This window comes from Gracilinanus agilis, chromosome 2, assembly GCF_016433145.1.
Source record: "Gracilinanus agilis isolate LMUSP501 chromosome 2, AgileGrace, whole genome shotgun sequence".
Taxonomy (NCBI): domain Eukaryota; kingdom Metazoa; phylum Chordata; class Mammalia; order Didelphimorphia; family Didelphidae; genus Gracilinanus; species Gracilinanus agilis.
This window is the reverse complement of record NC_058131.1, coordinates 290402019-290427312: the sequence shown is the minus strand read 5'-3', so window position 1 is coordinate 290427312 and position 25294 is coordinate 290402019. Positions and strand designations below refer to the sequence as shown.

Here is a 25294-nt window from a genome sequence, read left to right as displayed (position 1 = left end):
AGTTGCATAATCATCGATGGCAAGGAAAGCACAAATCATTGATATTTACAAATAATCCAGAAATCTCACTTCAGCCTATCTTACTTCTTGCCTTGAGCTATGTCCCTGGCAGTGAGGATAGTGGTATAATTAGCCACTCCTGCTTTCTCATCCGAGTCCCCTTGGTTTCAAGCCATGTATTTAAGTTGTGGTTGGCAAAGGTTAATGAAGGAGAAGGCAGTAAACTGTAGTCAATAAATAGTAGTGCTCTTTTTCCAAAACTGGCCCTCTAAAGATTGAACCTGACGCCTTGTCCTCATTAACACTGTTCCAACTCACCAGGCTAATTGACTCCTAGCAAACGAATAATGATCTGATTTCAATGAAAGACCAGCACCATCTCTTCCTGAGGATGGAGTGTTTGGGGGCACAGAGGTGATCCAAAAGCATGTAACTAGATGCGAAATAATATAGAGGCTAAAGTGGTGGATTTGGAGCTGGGAATATATAGGTTCAAATCCTAACTTTGACAATTAACTAGCTCTGTGACCTTGGACAAGTTATTTAATCCTTTGGACCTTTCGTTTTTTCATCTATAGAATGGGGATAACACCTGTAGAACCTTTCTTATATGGTTGTTGTAGAACTCAAATAAGATAATGTTTGTAAAATACTTTACAAACTTTAAAGCGCCATATAAATGCCAGTTGTTGTTGTTGTGATGATGATGATGATGATGATGATGATGATGATGATGATGATGATGGCGGCAATGATAGATGAGGAGGAGCTAAGGGACTGGCATTCTTGATCCTAAGAATCATTTGACGCGTGAGGAGAAGAGTCAGAAGGGAAGTTCTCCATGGATGTTCTCCATATAGTGACATCCAAGGATCTCCATCACATAGCTCTAGTCCCTTCTTTCTTCTTTCCCACTGTAGCCTAAGCCACAATGATATCTCTTGGGAGGGTGCTCTGCGCTTCATCACTGCTCTTTCTGCCTACAGACAGGTCCATGAAGTCTCAGTGAGGTGAGTGACCCACCCTCTAATTTCACTTTTCCTGCCATTAGAATATGGGGGTCTCCTCAGAATAGCAAGAGAAAAGAGGATAAACAGTGACAACTCATTTTCTCAAAGTCTTTTGGGTGCTGATATTTTGGGGAAGACTATTGGTCTAGGAGTCAGAAGACTTGAATCCTACTCCCAGCTCTGACACTTACTTCTTTTGTGACCTTGGACAAGTGCTTTCCCTTCTTTTGACTGCAGTTTTTCCATGTAAACAATGATAGGTTGGACTAAATTATATCAAAGATCTTTGCCAGCTCTGTCTGAAATCCTGTGGTCCACCCTGGTCCTGTCATCTTATCCCTTGTTCCCTATGATCAGGGCTCACTATACATTGTTTCTATCAGATATCACTTTCTTCTCTCTATGCAGCCTAGACCCGGAGCAGAGGTTTCTGATACAGTTCACAGAACACCCAGAAGCCAGAAAGACCCTGAGGTAATGTGAGGTTGGAGTAGATAGAGAGGGGAAGGGAAATTAGATCTCTCTCTTTGGGTGGTTAATTCCTTTCTTCTCCTCCAACTATATCTCTATTTCCTCAAAATCCTGGTAGCATAATATAATAGATGGAGCACTGAATTTAAAGACAGCAGATCTAGGTTCAAATCCTAGTTCTGACATCTGCTAGACCTTAGGAAATTCCTTTTTCCTTTCTGAGACTTAGTTTCTTCCTCTGTAAAATGAGGAAAGTGGACTCCACAGCCTCAAGATCCCCACTAACTCCACATCTACAATTCCATAACTCCTCTTAGGAAGCCTTTCTAGATTGTGCCTGTCTAGCTTGGATCATCCATTTCATTGTCATTTGTTGCTTCAGACCTTGAATTCTCATTTTATCTTTTTTTTTAAGTTTTATTGATGTGTTTTGTTTTTACATTTCCAACAACTTCAGATTATTTCCACTTTGTGAGAGGTGTCTTGTTACAAAGTAAAACAGTTAAGTAAAACTAATAATAAAGTACACTCACCTGGAAGCACATGTAACATTTCACATATGTAGCACACACACACCCCACCACCACCTCTCAATTTAAAAAATAATGAACATGATTGTATTTCTCTCCTCCCACTCTCCCACCACACTGGGAAGGAAAGAAAAATAAATTTCTTGTAACAAATATGCACAGTCAGACAAAACAAATTCCATGCATAAAAACATATGTCTTTTTCTGTACCCGAAATCTATCACCTCTCTGGAATAACATTTTCTGGAATCACAAATGGGCATAATATTGATTGTAGGCATCTTAGCCTTTTGATGTGTTTGTCTTGTTGGTGTTTTGTTGTCCCTTCCATAAGATCAGGAGTTTTTTAACCCTTTCTGTGCTGTGGATCTCTTTAACAGTCTGGAGAAGCCTAAGGAGTCCTCCTCAGAGTAATGTTTTAAATGCATAAAATAAAATCTGAAAATTACAAGACAAGCCATTTATATTGAAATACACTTATCAAAATATTTTTAAAAAGCAAATTCATAGGCCTCAGGTTAGAAAGTTCTGCATTAGATTGTGCATTCCCCAAAGGCAAGGACTGATTTGTGTACTGCCCCAGCTCTAGTTCAAATCTTTGCCCACAGTGAGCTTTCCATCCAGTGCTGAGCAAACAGCTGGAACTTAATAAACCCTTAGTTCATTCTCAGGCTACAGGGTCTCTCTGATGAGCCTGACCATGATCCCCCCTCTCCATTCTCTTCCCCTCTCAGGCTGACCAGATTCAACTTCCAGCAGGAGGACATCGCCAAACTGGCCACCCTGGTGGGGCAAGTGCCAAAACTGACTGACCTCATGTAAGCAACCAAGATCAACCCTAACTGGGAAGAGCTCCCAGTTGGGAAATTTCTGCAGGCTCCAAACATATCAGTGTTATCTTAAAGGATGGACTGTGTTCTCTTTCATCTGTTATTATTTATTTATTAGTGACTCACTCTAGTCCCTGCACACAGTAGATATTTAATAAATATCTGTTGCCTGTGGGATGTGTTTGACAATTTGGTAGAGTAGGAAGAATTCTGGATTGAAAGTCAGGATAATCAAACACCAGTCCTTATGTATGCATCCTATATGTGTATCCTTGGAATACAGAGATTTAAAATTAGAAGGGAACTTAGAAATCATCTTGTCTACATCCCTCACTTTACAAAGGAAGAAGAGAAAGTGGGCAGAGTGATACACAAGCTGAGTCATAGATTCTCTGTCCCATTAGAGAACTGGCCCTTCACCAGTAGGTATCCTGAGATCTGATCCTGACAGGTTGGTGAAAAGGCAGCTGGGCTTGAAGTGAGAGGATTTGGGTTTGTATCTTGGCTCTGCTATTTACTAACTATGTGACTTTGTGTAAATTATTTAACTTCTCTGAGCTTAAGTTTCCTCATCCATAAAATGAAGCAGTTGGGCTAACTGAAATTTAAGTCCCCTTCTAGCTCTAAATCTCTGATTCTATGAGATCCACAAAGGGGAAGTGACTTGCTTATAGTCACAGAGATAAAAAAGTAGCAGAGCTGGAATTCAATCCTGGAGCCCTTCTAGAACACCACAGCACCTTCTGAAAGGAGCAGCTATATCCATGCACTCAGGGCAGTGCCTCCACAAAATGGTTCCAATCCAAGGTTCCAGCTGCCATCCACCTACCTGGAGTGTTGGCTGAGTGAATGATATTTTTAGAACTCCATAGATTGTACCATCATAGGCTAAAGGGTTCAACCACAAAATTGAACTCTAATGGTTCTGCCACTAAGGGAAAAACCAGTGCTGATTCTTACTATTTCTGAGCCTTAGTTTTATCCTCTGTAAAACTGAATAATAATCCCTGCACTGCCTACCACACAGAATTATTCAAAGGATAAAATAATATTGTGCATGACCGTACATGAAAGAACATCATATATAAAAGTTAGCTCTCTCCACACATAGGGCATTGTTGATGTTATTATTTTGTGACTGGTAATGTCCTATGGGATGGAGGATTGGACAAGAGATGACTTAAAGAGATGGCCTGATGCTCTCTCCGCTACTTCCCATTTGTCTTTCTATTGTCTAACAACCAGAATTCCCTTCTGGGGTTCTGTCGAATCCTGGAGCCAGATCCTACTAATCAAGGAAAAGATATTACTGATTTGATAGCCCTCTTCCCCCCTCAGTTCTCCTCAAGTGCCTTTGGCTCCCTAGGGCAGTTCTTCCTCCATGGGAAGAAGCCATTCTCGTGTCTTCCACTCCTGTGCTAAGCCTGGGTTGGACTTCATTCCAAAAATCTTTATTCCTAGATTGGCCAATAATACAGTATCACTGGAAGGACTGAAACTCCTCTTGAATTTAGTAAAGATGCCCTCAGCGATACTGAGAATCAGGTATGCCTTATAGGCAGAGTTAGTCAAATTTAGGAAATTCTTTGATATATAGCAAGGGTGGAACATGGGAAATCAAAGCCCATGGCTTCTTTTGTAGTGTCCTGAGCCATTTTTGGAGATATTTGGGGTTGTAGGGGTTTTTAATGATGTACCTAGAACAGTTCTTTTCAACAACCTAGAACCTCCTTTGACTAATCTGTTGCCACCTCTATCCCCCCCAAAAAAGGTGTTTCTCACATTTCTGTGGTCTGCAATCTGGATCTAGGGAAAATAGACTGAGAGAAGTACTAGATAGCACAATGGATAGAGTACTAGGCCTGGAGTCACAAGGACCTGGATTCAAATCTAGCCTTAGATACTTCCTAGCTATGTGACCCTTGAAAAATCACTTAATCCCATTTGCCTAGCCCATGCCCTTCTCTCTTAGGGTTATTATGAAAACAGAAAGTAAGGATTAAAAAAATAGACTGAGAACAACAACAAAAAAGAACTTTTAAAAAGTGTTAAATAGGCTCTAGGTTCCCTTCCCCTGCTATCTCTGAAAAGTCCATATCTGGTTCTAATTGCAGTGTTGAAGAGCCATGGGTGGCCAAAACCAGTGTCACCTCATTGCTGGAGGCAGGCATCCATACTTCAGGCAATATCACCAAGATAAGGTAAGGGAGCCAGAAAGGAACCTGAGGATCCAGAGTTTCTAAAATCAGACCCCCAGCATGTACACAGAGCTAAAGCTTACTCTTTTCTGCTTTGGGAATGGTTCCATAAATTACAGAGCCTTAGAGATGGTGCAGTGGAAAGAATACTGGATGTGGAGCCAGAGGCCCTGGGTTCAAATCCTAGCTTTTCCATTTATGGCCTATGTGACCTTAGACAAGTCTTTGTTTCCTCATTTGTAAAATGTGGGAATTAGACTAGAGAATTTCCATGACCAATTCATCTCTCATTCCAATTCTTCCCTTTGGGGAACAAGGGAGAACTGGGGACAGGGAGAGCATTGTGAACAACAGATGATCCAGGATAACTCTTTACCCTCTTACTGTTATCAAAGAAGAACATGAACTGATTTGAAATTTAATTTGAAATTTTCCAATTTGAATTTGAATTTCTGGTCACCAGAGATAGAGAGGGTGGACAGGGAATTCTAGTGAAAAGAATGCTAAACTTGAAGTCAGGAATCCCGGGACCAAGACCCCAGCTCTATAATTTATTAGTTTTGTGGCCTTGGGCAAGTCACTTCTCTCTGAGCCAGAAGATCCTGAAGGACCCTTTTGAGTCTAATATTCCATGATTCTTGGAAGTCAAGGATCATACACTGAAAGAAAAAATTTTTGTTTTTTTACAGAGCTACTTAAGAACAGTTTTAGGGGTCATTTAGTCCTTGATATATTCTCAGTGACATCATGGTATGTAGTAGATAGATTACATAGGAAAACCTAGCTTTGAATACTGCCTTAGATGTATAATAACTGTAGGATCCTAGATATGGCCCTTAATCTGTCAAGCCTTAGTTCCTCATCTATAAGGTAAGAAGGGTTAGACTTCATTCCCTCTAAAGTCCCTTCCAGCTTAAAAATCTATGATCTTCTAATAAGATGACAGAAAAGGTCCAGGCAGAAGGCTCTCTTCTCTTTTGACCTTTTCAGCTACCCCCAACTACAACATCCCTTCCCCTTAAGGTACACTGCTCTTCTTTCTTCTAGCATCTCCAGGCAAGAACTCCTCCTCCAAATTGAGGAAGTGTTTCCCCAGGAGACAGAGAATTCTGGAGTTACGACTTTCAGGTAAGTTCTAGTATCAAGTGGTTCTTCTGTGTTCCAGGCTGGGTCTAGGGTGATGGGGTGAATGCACCTAGGCCCTAATGTTAAATAAATCCTCCAGAGCCCTTTGCACAGTTAATTTAATCCCATGGAACACAACAGAAATTTCTCTTGCCCCATGGTATGAAGATTTAATTGGTTAATCTATTAACCCTGATAAGCCAATATTAATTTGATATGTCATAGACTTATTAAGCACCATATTTCAAAGTTATACAGACAGGTCTAGGCAGAGCACATGGGCATTTCACCCATATCAAGATGACTCTCTTGATCCATGAGGCATGTGCTTTGCATTCTCTCCTCAAGAGTGAATATGAGTTACATGGAGTCATCCCCATTCTCTCTTTCCCCACCTAGTGGACAGTTACGTGTCCTGATAAGGTGGCAGCCTATAGAATAGAATTCTAAATCAATGAACTCAACAAGCAATTTAGTGCTTTCTCTGTGTGAGGTTCTAAGCCAGGTTATGGGGAAAATGCAAAATTTAAATAAGGCACAGCCTTATTTAAATTCTTCTTTCATAGAGCTTATAATCTAGTAAGTATATACAAGACAAACCCAAATAATTATAGTATAAGATACAACAAGTACATTGGAGTGGTACAAATAGGGCTTTGTGAGGTCTAGAAGAGAAGGGTCTCAAATTTCCAGTTTCACTTAATAACCCAGGAAGGGTCTACCATGCAGGAATTCAGACAGACTTTTATTGAAGCTGCTTATGTCTTCAACCTGGGTTATACTCTCTTGTCCTCCTCTTTCTCTTCCTTCTCCTCTTTCTACTGTTCCTTCTCCTCACTAGCTGGAAGTACAGGAGCAGTTCATGGCAGGATCCTATTACTAATAAATACAAAAGCTCTGACTTAGTCTTTTTCCGCCTTCCCTTAGACAGCCTAGTATTCCTCCTTTCCCTTGTGGCTCACCATATTGGTAAAGGATTTAGTATGGATAGCTGATTGGCTTTAACCCTACAGCAACTAAGAACTATGGAGCTCCAACTGTCCATCAGCCTCAGTCTCCCCATAACAAAACTGGACACTCTTAGTCCCCTTTCAATTTCAAAAAGAACTCCAGAGACACTTTGGTGACCATCATTAGAAGGCCATGTTGAAGGGAGAAATATTCTTTAACATCTTAGTAGTAAATACTTAACATGATATGTCTTCTTGGAATTTACTGGTCCCAGCTACCCTGAACTTTTTTTTAACTCACTAAGCCAGGGTTCTATAAGAGGGAAAATTATGAGACAGGCCATAAATTAATCATTTTATTAATCAAAAGAAGCAGGGGGAAAGATGGAAAATAGGGAAGAGAGATATAAGTACTTTTCTTTTTTTCTCCATTTAGCTTGCTATTCTTTGACCTCCATTAGGGTCCCCTATCCATGCTCATAGGGAAGTCCAGCTAGCAACAAACACAGAAGAGAAGAGAGAGAAATTCCCTCTTGCCTCAGTTTACCAAACTTTTTCTCCACCCACTAACTCACACATCATGTCTCAGGAGCCAACAATGGCTTTCTATTTTGCCTGAGCCACCCAGGGAGAAATCCAGGGGAAAGGGCAGGGGACATCCATCCTGCCCCATGTCTTGTGATCAATTGACTCTATTGCTGCCTTTTTCCAGCTGCTATTCTATCCTCGAAGTCCAATTCACTCAATGATTTCCTTCACACAATCCTCACCTCTGGGTCAAATTCAGGCTCATGCCAGGTAGTCAACATCACCTGCCTGACCCCAGAAAGGGGGGATGGTAAATTTCCTTCGCACAAGTCTTTAACCTTTTTTGTATCATGGCCCTTTTGGCAGTCTGGTGAAGCCTATGGATCCCTTATCCGAATCATATTTTTAATGTATAAAATATATGGGATTTCAAAGGAAACTAATTATGTTCATGGACCCAAGACTAAATATCTCAGCACTAAGATAATATCATCCAATCCCAAGATGAACCTAGAACTTTCCTGGATTCACATATGACCCTTCTCTTGAAGGTCTTTCTATAAATCACCTCCTCTTGGCAGTGGCAGCATTTTTTAAGACTGGGGAGAGCTGAGAGAGGCACAAGATTATAGACTTTATGCAAAAGAAACATGAGAGCTTTTTGAGATCAGCGACTATCATTTTGACTTTGTATACCCAACACAGCACATTGTAGTCATCTACTAAATGTTTGTGCAATTCAGCTGAATCTTCTTTCCCCTAATTTCCCTACAGACTCTCTCAGTATGAACTAGGATCCAGCCAAACTCTTGTCATCAGATGGGTGGTTGAGAAGTACATGAAGCTACAAGAGCTTAGGTGAGTATATTTCTGAGACTTAGCCTCCATTTGTCTCTCTGCCTTTGGATTATGTGAAAATTTTGGTGTAGGTGACTAGGAGTCTTGGGCAAGACCAAATGTCCCTCCCTAATGTCACATCAGAGATGAGAGGTATTGGCTGGGCTCGGGAAAGCCCAGGTGGTATCTTTCCATAACCCAAGATAGATGGGACAATGATAACTGACAGTAAAGAAAATTGGGCTACACAAATCTCATTTTGCTTCTAGGTTTCATCTTGAGGGTTGGGTTTTGTTTTTTGTTTTTTGCATTGGCAAAGAAAATTAAAATGACTAACTGGGAGTAAGTAAGTGAGGAGCTAGAAAGATTCCACCTAGTTGACCTCGATGAATTCAAGTTGCCTGATCCAGATAATTTACATCATCAGGTAGCAAAGCCACCATCAGTGACGTCTGAAAGGTCATAAGAGAAAAAATAGTTTTTCATTCATCAAAAAAAAATTTTTTAAAGATCATGGTAAAGAAGAAAGAGGTAATACAACGGAGAAGGACATATGTTGTTTCTTTCCATTAAAAGGGAAATAATAAAATCTGCAAACTACATAAGCCTGTGACCATGACTTTAATTTCTGGGAAAATTCTAGAATGAATCATTGAAGAGGTGGTCGATGAATATCTATTAAAGGAAGCAGGGATCATGAAGAACCAGCATGAGCATGGCTTCTTCAAGGATAGGTCAATCCGGATAGGTCATTTCCTTTTATGACAGAACCATAAAACTAGCCAATCAGGAGAATATTATAGATGTATTTTTACTTGGATTTTAGCAAAATATGTGCCATACTAACTATTGGGAAAGAAAGAGAAAAGTAGACCAGATGGTAAAACAATTAAGTGGACTTGGAACTGGTTAAGGAGTCAGACTCAAAGTTCAATGGTTGTTAATGATTCAATGTCAACTTGGCAAGAGTGGAGTGTCCCAGAGATCTCTGTTTGACCCTGTTGTTGATTAACTTTTATCATTGACTTTTTTTTTAATTTTTTTAAACCCTAATATCTTTTATATGTATATATCCTTCTATATTAATTTTATTTGTTACAGGGCTAGGCAATGGGGGTTAAGTGACTTGCCCAGGGTCACACAGCTGGGAAGTGTCTAAGGCCAGATTTGAACCTAGGACCTCCCATCTCTAGGCCTGGCTCTCAATCCACTGAGCCATCCAGCTGCCCCCATATCATTGACTTTTGAAATAAGTGAATTATTTCACTTTTAAAGATGATAAATTGATAAAGTGCTGTTCTTTGTCTGTGTCAGGCTGATAGGCCGGAATGGTAGGCCTCAGATCTGAATCTGTGATACAATGTAATCCAACTGTTTTGTTTTTTTAATAACAAAAAGGGTTTATTTAAAAGGTTTCAAACAGGTAAAGGAAGGAGGGTCAAAGGGAAGTTCCCTAAATCTAAATTTCTCTTATCTCCTCCCTCCAGTTCTATAAGATGCTCATGGATCTTTCTTCTGGTCTTGCTGCCGACAACCTACTCTGTCTATCTGTTCCCCAAAATTCCCCATCCAGCTTTCCTGATTATTGACCCTCCAAAATAGTCTTTGTAAGAAGCTTATAGTTCAGGTTGCTTTGATAGGGTGAGAGTAGATGGCAAGCTCACCCTCCAGGCCTCAGCCAAAAGGCTGCAGGTTTCCTTGATGACAGACAGGCATATTCTTCTCAGGTTGGCTTCTTCTCAATAACTCAGATATAATTCAAAACCTGGAACGCCAGATCATAAGAGGAAGAAACAGATGGAAGTCCCGTTGATATATATCTATTTGGAGACTGGATAGCTGATCAAAAGGCCCTCAGCTGCCGGATCAAATGGCTTCCCACAAAAAATCCCACAGAAAATCCATTATTTTCCCTGACAGGAAGTGATCTCTTCCAGCTCCTCCAAGCCAGAAACCAAAAAGAGACTCTCGAGCACTCTGGTCCTCTTTATATCTCTTCCTGATCCTCCTTGGAACTTTTCCCTTGCGTTCCATTGTAAGCCAACCTGATTGCAAAGCAAGCCTCTATCTTTTGCAAAACTTCTTTCTTATATTCTATATTTTAATACTTTGGAGAAAGATATAGATGGCATGATGCTTCGATTGCAGATGACACAAAGCTATATTGGCTAGCAAATATACCGGATGACAGGTTCCCAAAAGAAGTACTGATCTAACCCCACCCTGTTCAACAAACTCCAGTAACTCTCCAAGATCAAATATAAAATCTTTGGGTTGGTTTTTTTTTTTTAACTCTTACTTTCCATCTTAGAATCAACAACCCAATATTAGCTGCCCCCTCCTTTTTGGCTTTTAAAGTTCATTTTCTAAGAGGGCAATGAGGTGGCTCACTGGATTGAGAGCCAGGCCTAGGGATGGCAGGTCCTGGGTTCAAATGTAATCTCTAACACTTTCTAGCTGTTTGACCCTGGGCAAGTCACTTAATTTCTATTGTCTAGCCCTTACCACTCTTCTGCCTTGGAACTGATACTTAGCATCAATCCTCAGGCAAAAAGTCAGGGTTTGAAAAACCTCTTTGGTTCAGAAGCCCCCAGCGGTCTCCTGTATGAGCATGTTTTATCAACAAAGGCTAGGGTGGAATGGTGGAAAGAATACTCTTGTCTTGACTTTACCACTTGCTGTGTGACTTTGAGCAAGTCTTTTCTACTCTTTAGACCTCAGTTTCCCCATTTTCCAAATAGAAAGACTTGCTCCTGGCCCTCCTAACTTCCAGAGACTACTGTGAAAATATAATGAAATCATGGAATTGAAAGTAAATGCTCACTCAGACACTTCCTAGCCGTGTGGCCCTGGGCAGTCCCTTAAGCTCCAGTGCCTAGTCCTTACTGCCTTTCTGCCTTGGAACCAATACTCAATATTGATTCTAAGATGGAAGATAACAGTTTTGGAAGGAAGGAAGGAAGGAAGGAAGGAAGGAAGGAAGGAAGGAAGGAAGGAAAGAAGGAAGGAAAGAAGGAAGGAAAGAAGGAAGGAAGGAAGGAACAGAGGGAGGAAAGGAGGGAGGGAAGAAAATATCTAAACTTGAACAATAGGATGATGATAAAGGTAATAATAGTTCACATTTGTTATTGTTTTACAAAAATGTAGCAGCTTTTCCAAGACTTCCAGTGGCAGCAGATTCCTCAGCACACATCTTGTCTTGGGTCACCCAGTGATTCACTGGGTAACCTTTGGGGCATTCCATTATTTCTCTGTGCCGTAGTCTCACATTCTTTAAAATAAGAGTTTGTGCTGAATGTTCTTCAGCATCATTTCTAGCTCTAATGCTCTCTGAACAATTTATTCTCTCTCCCAGCTGGTCCCAGGTTCACCTATGTGATAACAGCACCGAGCTGCTCAAGATTCTGCTTCTATCTCTCCTTGAATTGAAGAAATTCAGGTAAGACATAGAAACATTTGAAAATAATGTCACGTGCACACCTTGGCTCAGCCACCTCAGCCCTATTCTATTAATACCAAACACTTGGGCTGAAAGAGATGGTACCCCCCCACCCCCACCCCAGAAATCATCTGGACCACTCCCTGCTTCTTAGTCTTTAGAGGAATGATCTCAGAAAGCTGGAGGAGGGAAGTTGGGAAGGGAAAGTTGATTCAGCAAAAGAGGTCTTCCTTGTTCCTGACGGCCTTCCCATGCTTCCTGATTCCTTCTCTACCCTTCCCCCTATTCCCCCCCCCCCCATGCTTAAGAACAATGAACCAAATGTTGGCATCCTTATTTCCTTGTCAGGCTGACAGACAGCAACATGAGCCCTGTGGGGGTGTGCCAGGTGGCATCTGGACTGAGTCATTGCCATACTGTAGAAGAACTAGAGTAAGTTGAACTGATGAAGTCATGCCAGAGGTATGCTTGGTATGGTCACCAGGCTGTTGGGAGCTGGTCCTGAGAAAAGAGTATCTGAAAACATGGTCAGTGGACCCTTGCTAGGCTTAATTGAAAGAATTTCAATTAAGCCTCAACTTTAGTCTTTGTCCTTTAGCACAGTTTATGGAAGTGGTCAAAAAGCTCAGGCACCTGGGGATCAAAAGATCCAAGTTCTAAAGCTGTCTCTGTCACTTACTTATTTTGTGATCATTAGCAAGTGATTTTGCCTCTCCGAATCTGTTTCCTCATCTGTAGAATGAGGATGATAATAACTTCCCAGCCTACCTTATAAGAGTGTTGTGAAACATTCTATAAGGAAATGTGTATGAAAGACGTGCTACCTTATTAGACAAATCTTTTCTCTTACTGGACCTCAATTTCTCCATTTTCCAAAAGAGAAAACTTACTGCTTGCCCCTCTTTTCTTCTACATGTTTGTGTGTCAACCTATCATTTCTGAATCCACTATCTATAACTCTTAGACAGGGGTCATATTGCGAAGCACAGGCTGAACTGTATTTGGTAGATTCTAGTCAGATTTGTCCCTTCACTTTTGTCTCCCCTGCCCAGCCCCCATCCCAGAACTTCTGGGATCAGAGCCTTCCTTCTCAACATATCCTGCTATAGGAGATTCCAGAGTACAAATGTACAGGTCTAAAGCCACTTTGTTTACCCCACTATCGTCTCCTTCCCATCCTCAGATAATGCTGGGGCTGCCTATGGACCCTGAGCCCTTGCAGCCAGTAGCATTCCCTTCGCCTAGGGCCCAGGGAGGTGCGCTATCCTACAAGGAAACCAAGAGTTCTGGTTCCAGGGCTGGAGGTCTTACTCAGAAAAGAACCCAGAGATGTCCTCAGAGGCCCCAAAATAGGGAGGACAAGGATATGACCATTCCTCTGCTCTGTTCTTGGCTCTTTCCAGTCTATCCAATAATGAGTTCAGTGTGGAAGGCACCAGGGTGCTAATGGGAGCTCTGGAAGGGAAGTGCCAACTTAAGAGTCTGAAGTAAGTAAAGTGGCTAGTCTAAGGGGGTGGGAATGAAATTGGGGGGAAGGGGAGAATGCTGACCTACTGTCTCTCTTAAACCCAAAATTTCCTGTTACATGATATTCATAGGTGGACTGGCCCCTTAGTCTTGTCCTTTCCCAGGTCTTTGATGCCCTGAAATTTCAATAGGTGTTCCCTTAGTAAGAACAGCTTTTACAGTTTGCCTCTAATCTTGAGTTTGGAATTGCAAGACTCAGTTATAACACTTTTCCAAAAGAACAAAATTCTTTCCAGAACAGACGTTGATTAAATAGCATTTAAACTGTCACCTCAGCAAATTTCCTTGAGGTGCTCAGTCTGAAATGCCTTGGATTCCTCTCCCCATAGCCTCAGTTCCCTGCGACTGGATGAGATGGCCTTGGATGTACTCTCTCAGAAACTTCAGAAAATGCCCCTCCTGCAAAAACTTGAGTAAGTTCATTGGAGGCTTATTACATCTCAAGACTTTCATTGGTGTCACCTCCATCCCACCAACCCCACGGTCCTTAGTGACCAGAGGAGGTCATGTGTGGCAGAAGGAGAAATAGATCTGGAGGATCTGAATTCAACTCCTGGATATGCTGCTTACCATCCATGTGACCTTAGACAAATCATTTCACTTTTAAATTCCTCGGTTTTGAAAAACAACTGCTTGAACACATAGGTTGGTGGGGATATAATTGGGGATGTAGATACTAAACAATCATCCTAGTGCAACTATCAATAATATGGAAATAGGTCTTGATCTATGATACATGTAAAACCAGTGGAAATGCACATTGGCTACGGGAGCAGAGGTTGAGGAGAGGGAAAGAACATGAATCATGTAACTACGGGAATAATTCTAAAAAAATAATAATAAACCAAATAAATGAATGAATGAATTCCTCAGTTTCTTCATCTGCAAAATGAGGGAGTTGAACTCAAGGTCCTTCAAGCTCTAAATCTCAAATACACTTAGTTTGCCTTAATAAGTCAATTCCACCCCTACCTCTAGCAATGGGCTCCAGGAATTTATGCAATAGGAAGAATCAGAGTATAGAGTCAGGTTATTTCAGTGAGCATTTGGGAAGTTGTGTTGTAAGCCATAAAGTTGCCTCTACAATTCCTGGGACATGAGAACAGAGGTTGTCAGGTTCCATCTCCATCCCCACCCCCATTAGTGATAGGACTTTCGAGGACTCTCTCAGTTCCTTGGTGTCATCTGTCCCTTGGTCTCCAAAGCTCCATCCACTGGCTTAACACCATGAAAACTTGTATGCCCACCCCCATCAGGAAGCTCATTCTGCTCTTAAACTCCTGCCTTACCCTCAGTCTTCTCATCTGGATTTTGTCACCCAAGTTTAAATCTCAGGCTAACGGCCACTGAAGATGTTTTCCCAAATTTCTCCACAGTTTGAGCAATAGTGGCCTCAGCAGCATCAGTTGCTCCTGCCTATCAGATTCCCTCAGGAATGCCACCAACCTAGAAGATCTGCAGTAAGTTTATCTGCCTCTTTCTCCAGCCTCTCAGACCTCAGAAGTGTCAGGTGTGGGACAAAGGTCTGTCATTTCTCTGATTTCCACCCTGCCCTGCCCCATCTCCTCCCACATCCTCTCGTTTGTATAGCTAAGATCCAAGGAGTGCCAGGTACCACAGAGATCTTTATAAAATATATGGAGGGGGGCAGCTGGGTGGCTCAGTGGCTAGAGAGTCAGGCCTAGAGACAGGAGGTCCTGGGTACAAATCTGGCCTCAGACACTTCCTAGCTATGTGACCCTGGGCAAGTCACTTAACCCCCATTGCCTAGCCCTTACCACTCTTCTGCCCTGGAGCCAATATATAGTATTGACTCCAAGACAGAAGGTGTAAGGGTTTGCAATATATATATATATATGGAGGGTGGGGGTAGCTAGGTGATTCAGTAGATAGAGAACCAGGCCTGGAGATAGAAGGTTATAGGTTCAAATCTGGCCTCAGACCCCTCTTGCTGGGTAAGTCACTTAACCCCCACTGCCTAGTTCTTATCACTCTTCTTTCTGTCTTAGATACTTACATAGTGTTAGTTTTAAGACAGAAGACAAGGGTTTTATAAAAAAATAAAATTAAACTCAAAAAAAAGAGAAAGAGAGAGAGAGAGAGGGTGGGGGCAGCTGGGTGGCTCAGTGGATTGAGAGCCAGGCCTAGAGATGGGAGGCCCTGGATTCAAATCTGGCCTCAGACACTTCCTAGCTGTGTGACCCTGGGCAAGTCACTTAACCCCCATTGCCTAGCCCATACTATTCTTCTGCCTTAGAACAAATACATAGTATTGATTCTAAGATGGAAGGTAAGGGTTTAAAAAAAAGAGAGAGAGAGAAGGTATAAGGGAATGGGGGCCAAAGGGTAACAGAAAAATTGAGTTTCAACACTAAGGGAATATGGGAAGTCATAGAGTAGCCATGACTTGAAGAATCACCACCACTAAAACCGAAAGCTAATAATAATGATGTGATCTCCACTGGAGCAGCTGTCACCATGGTTTAGATCCTCATTGCTCCTCCCCTAGATTATTTGCAACAGCCTCCCTGCCTCATCTGTCACCACTCGGGGCCCATCCTACCCACTGCTATAAACATCATTTTCCTTAAATGCAGATCTGACCAAGGGAACCTGTTATTCAGCCAACATTCTTGCTTCCCTATTGATTCAAGGATCAACTAGAAACTCTTAACTTTTTTAAAACCTTACCTTTTGTCTTGGAATCAATACTATGTATTGGTTCCAAGGCAGAAGAGTGGTAAGGGCTAGGCAATGGGGGTTAATGACTTGCCCAGGGTCACACAGCTAGGAAGTGTCTGAGGCCAGATTTGAACCCAGGACCTCCTATCTCTGGTGCTGACTCTCAATCCACTGAGACACCTAGTTGCCCCCTGAAACTCTAACTTTTAAAGCCCTTCCTAATTGGTCCCCATTCTTGCCCTCTTCAGTGGACATTATTCTCCCCAGCATTCCTCAGTTCACACAAATCATCCTTCTCTCTGTCCTCATACACACAGCACATCAGCTTCCATCTACAGGCCTAGACAAAGTCCCTCCTTACCTCCAACTGAGAGAGTTCCTCTTTCCCTTTATGACACAGCTCAAGCTCTACCTTCTACAAGAATGCCTTTTGGGGGCAGCTCGGTAGCTCAGTGGACTGGGAGCCAGCACCACAGACGGGGAGGTCCTGAGTTCAAATTTGACCTCAGACACTTCCCAGCTGTATGATCCTGGGCAAGTCACTTAATCCCCATTGCCTAGCCCTTACAACATAGTATTGATTCTAAGGTGGAAGGTAAGGGTTTAAAAAAAATGCCTTTCCCCTTCCTCTCAATTGCTATTACCTTCCTTCCCAATTTATCTTCTATTTAATGATTTCATACAGGTATGTCTATGTAAAGATATAGATCAATTCTGTACATGTAATCATTCTATGTTAATGATCTATATAATGATTTCACGCTCATGCACACACACATATGATCACAGATTATCCTGCTACATAATATTCTTAGCTGGACTGACTGCTTGCTTGGTCCTGTCCTAGGTTTTCTGTGCTCTGAAACTGGGCATAGATAGACAGATATTCACACACATATACAAATATAATCACTTTATATTTATGATATGTGTATATATGTGTGTATGTGAGGAACTTGCAGTCTACATGTGTGTGCATATGTGTGCTATGTATGTGTGTATTTCTCTGCAAGGGGGTACCTTGAAGAGATACGTATACTCACATATATGTGTATATGCATACACATATAGTTACAGGTATGTGTAGAATACATGTAGAAGGCAAGTTCCTTACATGTAGGGATTATTTTATTCTCTACCTGAGTACCTGCAGTGCCTAGCACAGTGCTTGCTATATTGCAGATGCCTATAAATACTTGTTGACTGATTAATCCACATGCATACCTGATATTCTCATACTCTATGAGTAGTGTAGACATAAGATGTCATGGAAAGGAATAGTTTGGGACTTTGGGGTCAAGGTAGATCTGGGTTCAAGTCCCAACTCTGATACTTGCTGAAGTCTCAGCTTCCTCAACTTTAAAATAGAGATAATACTTCTTGTATGTCACTTGGGTTCAAATCTCACCTCTGGCACATCTTGGCAAGATGACCCTGGATAAATCACCTCTTGGTATTCTTGGCAAGTCTCTAAAGATTTTAAGTTGCAGAAAGAATGTGCTGCTCTGATATAGTAGAGGAGATCTCTTCATCTGGAATAAATGAGATGATTGTGAAGCATGTAGCACTGGACCTGGCACATAGGCACTTAATACTAAGTGCTCCCCCTCCTTCTCTTCTTTTCTCCTTCCCTTCCCCCCTTCCTCCTTCCCCTCCCTTCCTCTCTCTCTTCCTCCCTCCCTCCCTTCTTCCCTTCTTCCCTTCTTTTCTCCCTTCTTCCCTTCCTTCCTTCCTTCTTTCTCTCTCCCTCCTTTCCTTCCTTTCTTCCTTTCTGGAAATGTCTTTTACCAATAATATCACAGGTCTAATACTAGTAGCTATTCCTATGAACAGTTATTGTATGACTTAGAGCATTTATATAAATGTCAGCTGCTGTTATTATTCAGATTGTACTTCCAGCATTGGGAACTGGTTGCATTGAACCATTCCCACTGCCTTGTCCAGGTCCTCTTATGACCAACAGCACATGTTTGCTGGCTAGAATTATCAGTAGTCAAGCTAAAGTTCCAGGGAGCACTTTGCCTGAGTAAATCTGTCTTTTATCTCCAAGCTTGAGCCACAACAAGATAGAAGATGCTGGGGTGCAGTTTTTGGCAGCTATCCTGCCCAGCTTGCCACAACTCAGAAAGATTGAGTAAGTAACTTGGGGGCCCACGGGGAAATATTAGTGTTTCCCCTTTTGGACCACATTCCTCCTCCCCCAAACCAGGACTATACTACAGCTGACAAGAATATACATGTCTGAACACCTCCCCAGGGTAGCCTGGGAAGGAGGATTTCATAGAGCAGCAGTGTGGCCTTGGAATCTCATGTTGACACCATAAACTCCTGCCTCCCCTGCCCATCCAGGAGGCCGTCTTCTGGTGGACAGACTAGGACTCATATGCAGTGTCCGAGACCAGAAATCAAAGAGATTATTAGAGAAGAATTGGGGAGTGGGTAGCAGTCAGGTCCGGATAGTCCGAAGTTGGTATCCTCTCTGGAGTCACAAGATCATAGTTTGAGTCGGAAGGAACCTTAGAGAACCCCCTTATTTTACAAATGAGAAAACAGGCCAAGTGACTTACCCAAAGTCATGTAGGCAGTAAGTGGTAGAATTAAGATTTAAACCCAGGTCCCCTGATTCCCATTCTGGTGTTCTTTCTCCTTTATTATCCTGGCTCTTCCCCAGAACTCAGGCAGACTCTTGGCAAGAAAACCCTGCTAAGGTCTGAACAAGGACACAAGGCCTAGAGAATAGGGGAGGGATAACATCTGCCCCTCGTTTAAATGCAGGAACTTAAGGCTGAAATCTGGTTAAGGAGGCTGAGTGGAATGATGGGGGAACGTAGATTAGGATATGACTTCTGTTTTCTGTGCCTTCTCTTCTCTAATTATGCAATATAACTGCCTATATGTGATGTGGCTCCTCTCTGGGGGATGGGGAATGTATATTTTAGCCTCTCGTGCAACTGCATCAGCCCAGCAGGAGGCAAGAGGCTAGCTGAGGCACTGGCACTGTGTCACAGAGTGGAGGAGTTACAGTGAGTTTTGCCCCCTGGGAATAATGGATGGGAAGATGGTTTCCTTCACCCCCACCCCCAGCCCAGTCTGCCCCTTCTCCCATTCTTCCAGATTTTGTGTCCCAGGATCCCTATGATGAGGGCAGAATAGAGGGAGCAGAGTATCTATGTAACAAGGAGTTATTTCTTCTTCCCTCTCAGTTTAGGGGCCAATGCAATGGGGGACCTGATGGCAATGGAGTTGGCCCAGAATCTTCCAGGGCACCTGAAGGTTTTGTAGTGAGTATCCTTGTGCTGTGGGAAGAAGGTGGTAGGATGGTTTATGGGGGTGGAGAGGAAGGAAGGGGAACCCTTTGATGCCTGGGGAAGATGGTTCAAAGGATAGTCTGTGGGGTGAGAAAGATATGGAGAGTGCAACTCACCAAGAGAGACTAGTAGGCAGGGCCAGTCTTCAGTGAAACTGTGAGCCAGATATTTATCACGGGCACTTCCTCCCTCTGGCCTGAATGGGACATAGCAGTGAGAGATCCTGGGACTTCAAAGTAGAACTGGGAAGGCAAAGAGGAAGCTGAAGCATAGAAGAAGGACCAAGTCTATTGAATTTCCACAAGGGGCTCACCTTGTCTCCCAGATGTAGTCTGTGGGTAAATGTCCAAGCTAATGGACAGCAGAAATGGAAAAGCCCACCAGCTTTCCTTCATCCCCTTGGTCTTCCCTATACCCACGGAGGCCTCCTGGTGGCTCTTACACTTTGTTTCTTCTACCTATCCAGCCTTGGTTTCAACCACATTGGCCTCGAGGGGACCCTGAGCCTGGGCCAGGCCCTTGCCAGATGCCACTGCATAGAAGAGATCAGGTAAAGGAGAGGATGGAGAAAGAGGGGAAGGAGGAAGAGAGAGAAGGGCTGGCATATATAATGTCAGGGAAGTTTCTTATTGACCCTTCTTATCTGCCTGGCAGCTTGGCAGGGAACATCTTTGCCGGAGGATTTCTCCCCCTCTCAAAGGGGCTCCTGAAGCTCAGAAAGATTGAGTAAGTCCCCCTGCCTCATTCTTCTAGACAGAAAGGCCATGTTCCTTCTTATTCCCCTAGAGTAGTGATGGGCAAACGGTTTAAAGAGGGGCCAAAGGAAAGGAAATGCTCAACTGTCAGTCTGTTTCTAAGGCAACTCTTTCGAAGTTTCATTGTATTGTATCCTACTCATTGTATTCATCAGATTAGGAATAATGTCCTGTGGCCGGATAGAACATTTCAGGGGGCCACATCTGGCCCACAGGGCCATAGTTTGCCCATCACTGCCCTAGAGGGTTGGACCTGCCTTGTAAGGGGCATGAGTCCAGGGCTGTTGCATCTCCCTAGACAAGATTATAATTCCCATGCACTGCTTAGCTCACAGGGGTAGCCCCTCAAAGATTCTAGGAGCTTTCCCTGCCTTGGACCCTACCTAATTATAGGCTGCCCCACCCTATCCCATCCCAATTCTGACTCCCAATAACCAGGGTGGGTGGGCAGGATCTAGGAGAGGTTGGCAGAGTCCCCTCGTTCAGGGCTCCCCCAGTCAAATTCCACTATTTTCTTCTAGCCTCACATCCTGCAAAATTAATGACCAGATGGCCAAACCTCTTGCCAGCAGATTGGTTCTCTGTCATGACCTTGAAGAGATCTTGTGAGTATAAAAATACCAGAACTAGAAAGCAGGAGAGCTGAGTGCTAGACCAGGCTCTTGTCCTTGATGGCATCTTGGTCAGGTCACTGTCTCTGAGCCTTAGTTTTCCCACCTCTACAATGGGCCTCATAAACCCTGCCTTGCTTCCCTGTTGTAGATGTTGTAAGAATCTATTGAGGTCATTGATGCAGAGGGGTTTTACTCTATGAATGATTATTAGATTGTTTAATGTGAGCTTGAAGGAGCAGAACTGGGAGAGAGGATTCTCTGAGCCTCAGATTCCTAGGCCTAGAAATAAGCCCAACCCTTTCTATCTGCCCCATCTAAATCTATTCTCCTACCTTTATGTAAGAACTCTCTCCCATTTTAGGAGACTCCCTGCCTCCATCAAACACTTCCTCCCTCCTCCCTTCCCTCTTCCTTCTGATCTTTGAGGTTCTCCACAGGTTGGCCTGGAATTCTCTTGGGAATGAAGGGGCCACTGAGCTAGCCCATATTCTGCCTCAGATGAACCAGTTGAAGAAATTGGAGTGAGTATGGGGGACACTGTAAGGAAGGGAGAAAGAAATCAGAGTCCAGTTCACTGGAGATGGGCAGGGAAGGATTAATGAAAGAGCAGAGGCCCTGGGATAGGTTAGGTGAAGGATCTTCAGCTCCATCCCTTTGCCTCTAAACAAAGGTCATCTACCAGGCCAAAAGTACCACCACCCTCTGACTCACTGTCCTACAGACTATCTGCCCTGGCACTTAGGCAGGTCTCCCCTGTATTGGTATCCTTCATCCCTCTTCTGCACTCAAGTCCACTGCCTTATGCTGGGGTCTGATTGCTAAAGGAGGAACCTATGAAAAAGAAAAGCCTTATTCTTTGCCAGACCCAGGTCTGGGATTAAGGGAGGGAATGATAACCACATTCTCCTACCACTGCTGCTGACCTCACCCATTATCTCTATTTCTTTCTTCTCTGATCCTTTGGGAAGTTTGGAGGGCAATCAAATCGGTTCCCTGGGAGCACAGTTACTGGCAAAAGGGCTGGCTGAAGGTCCTGGAATTCAAGTCATATGGTAAACATGGGTCCTAAATTCCCAATCACCCTTCCTCTTCCTTTCTTCTAGATCAGGGTGTGAAGGGAGATTATTGAATTTGGAGAAACCTCTAACCTTCCTGCACACCTCTAACAAATATAAGAAGTTCCTGTAGGAAAAGATGGAGATTTGACTAGTTGGGAAGGGAAAGCCAGGCTCCACAGGAAAAAAAAATTATGTGGCCTTAAAGAAGGAAAAAATGGGGCAGAAGGGATGCTGGAAGACTCCACTGGAAGATCATCATAGACCCCATTTCCAACATCTAGTGTAAAACAAGTACAGAGGAAAGTACCCTAGATTTGGAATGAAAGGTTCTGGTTTTGACTCCTAGCTTTGCCACCTCCTAACTGTGTGACCAACTCCCCTAACTCCTCTGGGCCATAAGACAACAGGGCTAGATTAATTGGTCCTTGAGTCCCATTCCAGGCCTGAATCTATGATCCTGTGGCCCCATGACCTCTGGGGATGCCAAAAACAAAACTCATTTGGCTTTTGATTCCTTCCCCATCCATCTCCTCTATAGCCTGTGGAAGAACCCAGTTCCTAAGGACACAGCCCAGTTTCTCCAACAGCAGGATCCTAGACTGAACTTCTCCTAACCAACCCAAATGGAGGCCCAGAACTCCTCCCTCAAGCTCACCAGATCCATGCAATGTGGATTATGCCCCCTTTGCAGAGTGGGGGGCCAACTAGATTTAGTGCTACCCTCACCCCCCCAAGGGCATCTTCACCTTGTCCTGGAGTCTCCTTGATGTGGGGCCGGCAGGATGCAATCTGCCAGGCAGATCCTTCTTCTCCTGCATCGGCTTTCAAGAAATATATTTACTTTGGACTGACTAGACAGGACAACCCCATTGTTGGTCACTGTGAAATTTGGCAAGTGCTTCCTTCTCTCTGACCTTGGTTTGCTCATTCATAAAAAAATTTGAACTAGATGATTTGTAAAGGTCCCTTCCAGCTCAAATGTTTTAGTCTTAAGAGTCTAATATGACACAATGGATGATGGAAGAAACAGCTTCTTACTACCATAAGTTTGATCAGGGGTCTATTTTATATGTATATGTGCGTGTGTGTAGTGGCTTGTTTTTTTAATTAAGCATATGTATATTTATATATGAAATATGAATATATTTCATTCATAGGATGACTGAAATGGAGAAACATTCCATCATCCCTCACAAGTTCTGGCCAGCCTCCCTAGTAAACCTTTCAGTTGGGTTGGGGGAAAAGTAGTACAACACTGATCCAAGCAGCTGGTACACATAAAGCAATGAGCATGAGCTGCAGAGTCAGAAGGCCTGGGTTCTAGTCCCAGCTCTCTCATCAACTTACACATATGACTTCAAGCAAGTCATTTCCCCCAAGGCTCTGCTCTAGATGTTTTTGACCTTCTGTTGTGAGGGTTGAGATGATCTCTAATGGCCCTTCTAGCTCTGAAATTCTATTATTCAACCAGCCTAGGTTTCCTCCCAGGGTCCCCTAGGCTTCTCTTTCTCCTTTCATTCAGATGCTGAGGGGGGCAGCTGGGTGGCTCAGTGGATTGAGAACCAGGCCTAGAGACTGGAGGTCCTAGGTTCAAATCTGGCCTCAGATACTTCCCAGCTGTGTGACTCTGGGCAAGTCACTTGACGCCCCCTTGCCTAGCCCTTACTGCTCTTCTGCCTTGGAACCATTACAGAGTATTGATTCCAAGAGGGAAGATAAGGGTTTTAAAAAAATTTTTTTTTAATACTTTATACTTACTCATGTTATCTCCCATTGATACTTCAAGCTTCTCGAGGACTGTTTTTTACTCTTTGAATAGGATGGACAGGGATGCTGTGAAAGCCCTCTGGGCATTGTGGACTTTCTCTGGACCTGAAAGAAGGGGATTTGGGTTCAAGTCCAACCTCTTCAATTTATTTTGTGACTTGGAAGTGTATCTTACCCTTCCTGCACTTTGACTTCCTCATTTATAAAACGGTTTGGATATTATACTACTTGAATTATCCTACTTGAACAAACTTGTTACAATGAAAAAAAGCACTGATTCTGGAGTCAGAGGCCAAGTGTTACTTAAGTGTTACTCTTGGTGCCTCAGCTTCCTCATCTGTAAATGAGGAGTTCGGTCAAGAGAGATTCAAAGTTTTCTCCAGCTCTAGGTCTATGAACTATGTACCTACCTCAAAGAGTTTGTTGTGGAAAAGATGTATTAATAAACATTAATAAACATTAGAAGTGTAAATTGTGGTGATTGGTCTTTTGGAGAATAGACACAGAATCACAAATGAAAAACACAAGGCAATATTTGGTGAGTTCCACATTATAATGGAACTGTAGATAGAGGCAGGAAATCAGAGAAGGGAAGCTCATTAGGGGCTGATGTAGGCAAGGGGAATCTTCGAGAAGGATGACACCCTTAAGGACAGAGACTGTTTGGTTATATCTTTACGTCCCAGACTCCAAACTTCTCCTTGTAACAAAGGTCCATTTTTTGAGTACTATTATGGGGAAAACCAGGGGAGTTAACTTAAATATTACTTGTGGGCTCAGTGGGGTGGATGGGAGCCAGGAAGGGACAATGGGTAAGACTTTACAAGCCAGGGAATCAGGTTTAACTATAAGGGGAATGACCATTGACAGAAATGGCAGTTAAGCCTGACTAACTGTCAACCTGCCCCACCCAGCCTGGAATAACTTCAGAGTATTATACACACACAATGAGGTCTTTAAAGTACTAGAAAAACACACAAGGAAACAGTTTAATTATAATATGAGGGGATAGAAAAGGGAGTTAGGTGAAGCTATGACTAGCAACCCAGGACTGGAGTCAAAAGGGGTAAGACCTTTAGGCAACCTGGCTACTGCCAGGTTTTGACAGCTTGGCTATGGACCTGAGGAAGAGGGCTTGAATTTGGGGTCTCACAACTGTTCCAGAGATGTTATCAGGATACCAGGAACCAACTCCTCCACAGCTGATGATCCAAAGTAACCAGGTAGGGTGAGATGTCTGCAAACTGTCCACCAGATCACAGGCCACTTCCCTACTCAGAGTTGACTTGCAGGATTGATGCCTTCTGCCTTTTCAACCTTCACCACTCTCCAAGATCCCAGGGAATCAGGGTTCAACTCCATTTCCTCTGAGGTCTCCCAGGGTCAGTTACAGCTTGTCCCAACCACCATGGAGTCCGTCCCAGAGAGAGAGGCCCACTTCCTGCTTCCCCATTCCATTTGGAATTCTCCAGCCCTTCCTGTTAGGTCTCCTAAATAATAACTAAGTAATCCTCCTCACAACAGTACCAACTGGTGTTCTTACCAGATTTATTGGTTGGTACACTGTTGCCTTTGAAAAATTAAACATAAAACATAAAAAAATGTAGAACAACTGAAGAGGCATATGGTGGGCATAAATGGTCAGCAACATATATAAGAAACATT

The 25294-nt window shown here is 43.0% G+C and overlaps 1 protein-coding gene across 1 annotated transcript in view; it reads left to right on the top strand.

Moving 5' to 3' along the window:
* Positions 1-22514, top strand: part of NLRC5 (NLR family CARD domain containing 5) — a 77594-nt gene extending 55080 nt beyond the window's left edge. The window contains exons 26-45 of the mRNA XM_044659712.1: positions 921-1010; positions 1419-1484; positions 2746-2829; positions 4956-5042; positions 6087-6167; positions 8417-8500; positions 11835-11918; positions 12267-12350; positions 13322-13405; positions 13775-13858; positions 14822-14905; positions 18178-18261; positions 19067-19150; positions 19331-19408; positions 19902-19985; positions 20090-20161; positions 20712-20795; positions 21242-21325; positions 21773-21856; positions 22401-22514. Coding sequence (XP_044515647.1) covers positions 921-1010; positions 1419-1484; positions 2746-2829; positions 4956-5042; positions 6087-6167; positions 8417-8500; positions 11835-11918; positions 12267-12350; positions 13322-13405; positions 13775-13858; positions 14822-14905; positions 18178-18261; positions 19067-19150; positions 19331-19408; positions 19902-19985; positions 20090-20161; positions 20712-20795; positions 21242-21325; positions 21773-21856; positions 22401-22476 — 1642 coding nt within the window. The 3' untranslated portion in view covers positions 22477-22514. The remainder of the gene's footprint in view (positions 1-920; positions 1011-1418; positions 1485-2745; positions 2830-4955; positions 5043-6086; positions 6168-8416; positions 8501-11834; positions 11919-12266; positions 12351-13321; positions 13406-13774; positions 13859-14821; positions 14906-18177; positions 18262-19066; positions 19151-19330; positions 19409-19901; positions 19986-20089; positions 20162-20711; positions 20796-21241; positions 21326-21772; positions 21857-22400) is intronic.
* Positions 22515-25294: the final 2780 nt, after the last annotated feature.